The sequence below is a fragment of the Morus notabilis genome, unplaced genomic scaffold, assembly GCF_000414095.1.
Source record: "Morus notabilis unplaced genomic scaffold, ASM41409v2 Scaffold156, whole genome shotgun sequence".
NCBI lineage: Eukaryota > Viridiplantae > Streptophyta > Magnoliopsida > Rosales > Moraceae > Morus > Morus notabilis.
The window spans coordinates 765,837-773,938 of NW_010361538.1; the positions used below are offsets into that span (position 1 = coordinate 765,837).

An 8,102-nucleotide genomic window follows, 5' to 3' on the forward strand; every position below is an offset into this window, starting at 1 on the left:
AGGGTGAGTTGCCAAAATTAGAAGTTTTCGGGGCAAACTATCAAAAATGCAAAAAGTTTAGAAGACAAAAGTACCAAAAAAAAAAAAAAAACCTAACCAATTGAGTCCCACATCACATCGCATAAAGAAAACACGGTCGGCAATTGGTTCTTCCATTTAAAAGGCTTGTGAAAAAAAAGATGCAAGTGCAATTATTTAAAAGGCTTTTTTAAAACCTCGTTTATGGTCTTTTTTAATAATGTTAAGGCGGTTTGTTTTTATTAAAAAATTGAAATCAATATTATTTTATTATTTTTAAAATGTAATTGGGGTATTATACACCAGATTTGACTCTAGAAATTCGTAGACAACAATAACATTTAAACGAAAGAAATCAGCCGAATTTCAACTGCTCAAAATCCCATTGTAGCATGAACTTCGAAAAAGCTCCAAACACATAGATGAACTTGTTGCGTACAACCACTTTATCATGAGATTATAGTAAATGTCCCAAATCGTACATTCTGGACTTTTATTGTTGCGTACCAGTTTCTGCTAAAATTTTTGTTCACTTTGACTTGTAGGATAGATGGAATTTTTGGATTAAATACTATAGTGCAATTTTCAGCTCTTATATATTGTACTACCGACAATTTATTATGATGAATGTCAGCTGCAGAACAAATTTCAGGCCCGTTTAATTCGCTGATTCAAATTTTTAATTCGAGTTGAGATGTGATTTTATGTGAGAGCTTTTTACTGTAGCAAAAAAATTAGATGTGATTGTTTGTGAAAATTTTTTACTATAACAAAACTCGAATTCTAAATTCGAATCAGCGAAATGAACGGACAGATTTTGGTTGCTTCATCGCCATATTAGTTAATTTTACTCGTACAAGGTGATAGCATAATCAACTATTTTTTATCAAACATTTTTTTTTTTTTTAAACAAGCCGAAAACATTTTGACTCAAGAAATGCATATACAATAACTGTTCGAGGAAAGATGTAGCATTCAAACCAAACCCACCAAAGTTTTTTCTTAGAGACTAATTTATGTGCGCAAAAATTAGAGTCTTGAATCCCCTTGTAACATGAACTCAAAAAAAGCTCTAAATACATAGATGAACTCGAAAAAAAGCTCTAAATACATAGATGAACTCGAAAAAAAGCTCTAAATACATAGATGAACATGTTGCATACAACCACCATGTTGTGGGACTACAAGTAAATGCCCCAAATCATAAAGCTACCCCTTTTTTCCAAAATGCCTCCTCTAATTGTGTCTCCTTTTATCATAGTACGGAAGCATTCAGTTGCATACTCAACTACAAGAATGAAATAGGATAAGCAACAAAATACAAACCACTTACTCCCTAGATCAAAAGGGAATCCCCAAGGCAATAAAGGATGAGACTGTATATGCATGCAAATTCTGTTTTCGTTTACGACATTGATCCACCAAACGCACGACACTTTTGTCCAAGAAGATGATAGCAAATTACTTGGCAAGTTGACATTTTTGTGCATTCTACTCGTTTGTACCATCAAAGCTACCCATTGCAGTTGCCCGCTTTTTCCAGTTCTCACCCCATACTTTTGCTTCTGCCACTTCACGCTCTCTATCTAAATCACGGGTCCTTGGAGTTTCTCTTGCTCTGCCAGCACTTGCAGGACTGTCTCTCTGAGAATCCGGTCGATCTAAATCATCCAAACCCCATTTTCTTCCAGACCCACCACCAGTTTCAATCCTGCCCAATTCTCCGCCAGTGTTCAATTCCCTAACGAGGTCTCTCTTTCTAAAATCAGGCGAGTTTCTATGGGTGGAAGGAGAGCCATTACGCCTGCCATCTGGGCTATCCAGCCCTTCAGCCATGCTTCTACGGTCATCCCTACTCCTGGGAGTAGATGGACCGACTCTATTACTATAAGGAGGTGCTGCATTAGGGTCGTAGGTCTGGGAGGCTAAGTATGTGAGAGCAGTCACCACATCTCCAATTAGAGGTCTTGTAGCAGCTTGTTCCTGCAAACACATGGCTGCAACTGCAAGAGCTTGGTAAAGTCCTCGCATTGGGTAACGGCCTTGAAGTAGTGGGTCAGCCATTTTTGGGAACTTCCGGCGATCCTTGAAAAGTGGTCGCGCCTGCAAACCCCATAATCACACAAAACAGGAAAAGAATGCAAATATGCTTAACAATTTAAAACAACTCAAAAACATAAAACAACAGGAGAAATAACATAAAATTGACAAGGAGAACTTACCCATGCAACGAGGTTATGCTCTCCAGGAGCTCGAGTATTATCAATTGCCTTGCGACCTGTAATAAGTTCGAGGAAAACAACTCCAAAACTATACACATCGGACTTTAGGGTGAGTTGGCCAGTCATGGCATACTCAGGCGCGCAATATCCATATGTCCCCATCACACGCGTGGAGACGTGAGTTTTATCACCAACAGGACCCAGTTTTGCAAGCCCGAAATCAGACAATTTAGGGTGATAGCCCTCATCAAGGAGGATATTGGATGATTTCAAGTCTCTGTATATAACAGGAGGGTTTGCTTTGTCGTGCAAATACTCCAATCCCTTAGCGGCACCTGCTGCAATCTTCATTCTAGTATTCCAGTCCAAAGGCTCCTTGTCTGGTGGAAGATCTGAAATTTACGAGTAATCAGGTTATTTGCATAAGGTATATATGTCCAAGTCATACTAAAGACAGACTTGTCAAATACGGTTTTGATGTGCTCAAAGAAACACAGATGATCATTCTATAGCTCAAAGTAGTATCATTTCCAAACCATTATCACCAATATCCACATGAAATTGTTTGTTTTCCCGTACAAAATAAGAGTGATATATAAGTTACTTCATGTTCTTGAGTTAGTGAAATGCTGAATGTATAAAGAAGTGATTTTCATTTCTACTGCTTGTGAAATGTTTACAATAATTTACCAAAAAAAACAAAAACAAAAACAAAAATCCTCAATAAATTAACTGTACAAACAGTTTGAATATTCAAGTATACATTCAACTATAACAAAAATGGAAACAACGAGAAAGTACAACAAGAGGGTAACTTTGCAATCATTCGTTCCAGAAAAGATGTGTTTAAGATACAAAGTACAAACGCATCATTCAAGGAGACAAATATTTGGCACCGGTAGACTGAAGTAGTTGTCGTAGACGATATATTATACACTTCAATAAAGATACAAATAAGTAAACTCAATTGCCTATAAGCTTTTCTTAATTCTTAAAAGAGAAGTTTTGGGTCGTTTTCAAAGTTCGTTGCTGTTCTAAACTACTATAAAACAGAGTTTTCACCGAGCAACACTAACAAGAAATAGCATCAGTTCTGGTTAATAACACCCGGAGAACCTAATCAACATTCATATAGCTAGACAAAACATGCATTGTACCTAAACCTCATAATAGAACCTTTGAAAGTAATGAACCAAATAGCCATCACGGCCAACAACAACAAAAATCAAAGGCTTAAACCCAAAAATTGGTTTCTGAACATGCTTTGCTCAACTTTCTACTTTCTAGAAACAGCTCTGTTATTCCAGATAAAACCTACTATCCGTAATAAGCCGCCTATTTTAACTGTTTCCTGGCAACCTTTCTAGCACGTTTCATGAACCCTGCCCAAACTACATTTTTTATGCTGTCCATCTTAAGCATTTTGGTAGGTAAAACAGACAGTCTAAATAATTTATTATGCACATAGGCCTTTTAATTGGGATTAAGGGTTCATTAGGTCGGTCACTTTTACGCAAATTTAAAAGTGTCTTCTGAATATTTTCCTAGAGTTCGCTCCAAAAAATCTAATCCAGCAAGAGTGATTTTCAAGAGTGTGTGTTTCATCAAGCGGCAGATTTAGCTCTTATCCAACTTCTACATGGAAAGCATCCAAAAAAGAAAAAAGAAAAAAGAAAATCTTTGTTATGGAATGGAAAAGGAGCAATACCATGTAAATGATCCTCCAAGGATCCCAGAGGCATAAACTCATAAACAAGAAGGCGCTGGTCTCCATCAGCGCAATATCCAATCAGGTTGACAAGATTTGGGTGGTGTAAGAGGCTAAGCATAAGAACCTCCACCAAAAATTCACGATTTCCTTGCAGGCCGTTCCGGTCGAGTTGTTTCACAGCAACTACCTGGACGAGTAAGTATGTCCAACAATAAACTACCATATATTAGATGAGGATGTAGCAATTCACACAAAAGTTTAATAAAATGGTTCAGAAATGGAAAATACATATTTAAATGGAACAAGTGACGTGAAATTCAATAGGACAGATCGTGCAAAGGAATCGAAGCTAAAAATCAGACTACTGACTGTGCTCCATTTATGGTGTGGATGATGATATATACTACAATTACCATACCTGGCCCGTGCTCTCCAAGCGACCTTTGTACACGCGCCCAAATCCCCCTTCGCCCAATAAACATTCCGGTCTGAAATTCTTTGTGGCAGCAGCTAGCTCCCGAAATGTAAATGTTTGTGCAGCAATATGTGCTGTCGGACCATCTTTCGGAATAGTTGATTCCTTCTTAGGATCAGAACCACTTCGCGATTTTGATTTCTCTGCAAAATTTATAAGTCAGATTCATTACACCCGCGCATGAGAAATAGAACCCTAAACTAGAAAAAGAGTCAAAACAAATGCCTCCATCTACTTGTACGTTTTCCAATTGGGAGTACTCGAGCAAGTCGGAACCATAACATGAAATCACCAACAATGGTATTCAATCCTTACAACTCTTTCTAAGCAGGATAAGACATAAAGCTAGTACCTTTTCTTAATGAACTTCCCACTATAGCTATGCGACCGTGTCAATATCGAAATCTTGCAGTTTCATTTGATACTGCATTCTACATTTTTACAGAGAAGCAAACACATATATCTACGCTATAAATTTCCACTTCTTCAATGTTGTTTCCATTAGTTTGTGAAGCCTAATTATTGTGTTGACGATTATCGACTTACGCACGACACCACACGAATCGACGTTAGGGTTAATCATAGAGATTATAGAAAACAGAGTGGAGAGGTGTGTAATTTTCTCTTGCAAGTTTTTCTTCATCATAGTAAATTAGTGTGGCAATTGAAAGTGGATGTAACTCTCACATTGAGGGTGAACCACTAATCTTACGTGTTCTTATTTTTACTTTTGTTCTAGGTTTTATTGTTCTCGGTAGTATAAAATAAGCGCGTCGGATACTTAACCCCATTCCATAAAAGATATTACCATATTTTCTCATTAGCAACTATCTACACCTATCGCACATTTTGACAGTTAACACATTCCATCACCAGAACACAAAATGGAAAATTTTGGAACACCCAATTACAGATCTCCAAGAATGCTTCAAAATCCAATTCCAATCAAAATTGCAATTCAAGCACCACAAATAACAAGCAATTAACCACAAATTCAACAGACCAACTGAACCATCCCATCCCAACACAACCCTAAATCCTATCAGATCAAACTGACCCAAAAAAGAACACAAAACAAAAATCCCCACAAAAGCCCCATCACAAAAACACCACAATCCAGCAAAAACCAAAGCATACCCAGTAACCCAACTGGCCAAAAACACAAAACCCAGAAACAATTCCGTTGAATTACAAGTCTACAGATTAAAAAAAAAAGAGATGATTTTTGAAAACCTGAGCTAACTCTGGTGACATGGTGAGACTGAGCAGTTGAGCCTTCTTTAACTGAATCCTTCTTGTTCACTTCCTTCACACCACTCCCATCATTATTTGACGATCCAAAGCAAGGGAAACACCCACCCATAATCAAAATCCGACCAAATCAAACCCACCCCACAAACCAAAACAAAACAAAACAAAAAAGACAAACTCTTTTTCAAAAACAATCACTATTCTTCATCTTCTTCTTCTCTTATCACCATAATCATAATCTTATAATCAAAATTGGGTCCTTTTTTCTTCTTTGCCTCACTTTCTCTCTCCTCTTCTCCGCGGGATCTTCAGTGCCCATTAAGGAGAAAGATCGAGAGCAACATGTCCGAGAAGCAGATCAACAAATCGAAGAAACTGATGTGGTTGAAGAGAAGGTAAAGGGAAAGAAGAAAAAATAAAATAAAAAGATAAATAAATAAAAGAGAATAATGGGGCTTAAGTTTAATAATAATGAAATCAATGGGTTGTTTTGGTGCCTTATTATTAATCTAATTTTTCTCTAATTAATCACGAATTAAAGAGCTAAATTTTATTCTAAAAAAAAAAAAAAGAAGCTAATCTCTCTCCAGTCTCCCATTTGGAAAGGAGTTATAATTACCAAATGCCACTGAGTCTTTTTTTAACTCCTTTTTTTCCCTCTTTTGGAGTTTTGACTTTTTTTACATTTTTGCCCCCTAAATTTTTACAAATTTACGGCCTAGGGGTAAATTAATCATCATCGCGACGGTCGGGAGAAAAGTAGGTCCCACATTTGAGGGATGTGCTTCCACACACTTGTGATGGACATTCTTAACACGTTTTTTTCCTTAATTATAGACATAAAACAAATAATTAAGGACTAAGGAAATTGGGTTTTAGTTCTCTGCAGTAAAGTCCATTTTAGTGTCGTTCGTATAGGGTTTGGAGAGCCGTTGGATTGAAGGAAGATAATGAGTGGGTTGGTGGGCTAAAAAGAGTTAAAAAAAAAAAAGTTTGACGTCGTGGTGCTTGATCCAACCTTATGGGAAATTCAAAATCAAGTACACCACAGAGAAATCAAATAAATTTATTACCATGATATTTTAAATTAATTATTTTATGTAAACATTGCTGCTTAAACTTTTTTTCTTGTCAGAAAATATAATATTGTAATTGTTTTTTCCAAGGTTGTCTTTCATAGTTTAGAGACAAGCTAGGGACAAGTGTTACAGCCTTTGATACTGTACTAGTACTAGTCTCCATTATGCCAATGTTATTATTATTATTATTTTTTAATTGGCGAATCAATATGAAAATAAAAATAAATCTCTAACATTATGATTTATATGGAAAAATTTTCATCAAATTTTTAGACACATATGTATGCTATTTTCTAAAAACGTTATATTGGAGTCAAATCAAATCAGTCCATTTAAAAAATGCCAATGTTGAATGTCAGAAACAACCAAAAGAAACAAAGAAATAAAGAAAAAAAAAAGATGAAATAAATTGAATGCAAATACCCCACATTACATGATAAAGTAGCATCTTTTTTTTGTTTGGTTTTGGTACCAATGCCAGATCATAATATTAATGTATATTTCACATGGATTTATATAACTTTGAAATTAACATATAAGAGAATCATTAGCATGTATTCCATAACTTTGAAATTTCAATTCCAGCTCTATTCCTACACAATACTTCTTCTTTTTCTTTTTTTTTTTATTTTTTTTTATTTTTTTTATTTTTTTGATAGTGATGAAAATGGGGGGGCATGTTGGCATTATTTGAACAAAGTTGAAACCCATGATCATGTTATTAGCTATTCTTCTATTAATGGAACATTCATGAATCAATTGGTATCTCTTCTTTTACTTTATTTTATTTTTTTTCAAAAAACAGAAAATTTATTTTGTATCATTTCCCACTTCGGAACATGAAAATCCATCTTCTTTCCATAAAAGAGCATTCATAGGCCGACTAGCGAGCTATATGATCTATCATGTTTTTTTGCTTTTTCATCAAAAGCCTTTCAGGCTTGAATTTCAAGTACAGTTTCATGATAAAAGCCTGGTCGTGATAATTAGTTTGTGCACTAAAATCTTTTGTTTTTTCATGGTAGTAAATAGATCAACATTTTATTTCCCGGACAAAGCAAAAGCAAAAATTTTAAAAGAAGCAACTCAAAATAATCAACGCGTGATAAATAACAATAAGGCCTATTCATTTTGTTAATTTGAGTTTAGAATTCAAATTTTATTATAATAAAGAGTTTTCAGAAATAGTTATATTTAATTTTGTTATTACAGTAAAAATCTCTCACATAAAGTCACATCTCAACTCGAATCAACGAACTAAACTTGCCTTAAATGTGTGTCATGTTTATAGTAAGGTGTATAATAAAATATGTGTTAAGTGTTCATGCATATAATTAAAATATAAC

At 35.2% G+C, this 8,102-nt stretch overlaps 1 protein-coding gene across 1 annotated transcript; it reads right to left on the reverse strand.

Annotated features, from left to right (window-relative positions):
* Nucleotides 1-1,105: 1,105 nt before the first annotated feature.
* On the reverse strand, nt 1,106-5,839 carry LOC21406335 (serine/threonine-protein kinase PBL27). Its single transcript, XM_010100026.2, has 5 exons — nt 5,660-5,839; nt 4,370-4,569; nt 3,949-4,138; nt 2,241-2,632; nt 1,106-2,121 (listed from the first exon to the last, which is right to left on the reverse strand). The coding sequence occupies exons 1-5, from the start codon at nt 5,787-5,789 to the stop codon at nt 1,510-1,512; spliced, it is 1,524 nt and encodes a 507-aa protein (XP_010098328.1). The 5' UTR covers nt 5,790-5,839; the 3' UTR covers nt 1,106-1,509.
* Between the last annotated feature and the right edge of the window lie 2,263 nt (nt 5,840-8,102).

What these genes read in the sequence shown, in the direction of transcription:
- LOC21406335 (XM_010100026.2), bottom strand. Translation starts at nt 5,789, where the DNA reads ATGGGTGGGTGTTTCCCTTGCTTTGGATCGTCAAATAATGATGGGAGT. An exon ending in GCTTGGAGAGCACGGGCCAG is followed by an intron (nt 4,139 to 4,369) that starts GTATGGTAATTG and finishes TTACTCGTCCAG; the next exon opens with GTAGTTGCTGTGAAACAACT. An exon ending in AGCATAACCTCGTTGCATGG is followed by an intron (nt 2,122 to 2,240) that starts GTAAGTTCTCCT and finishes TGGGGTTTGCAG; the next exon opens with GCGCGACCACTTTTCAAGGA.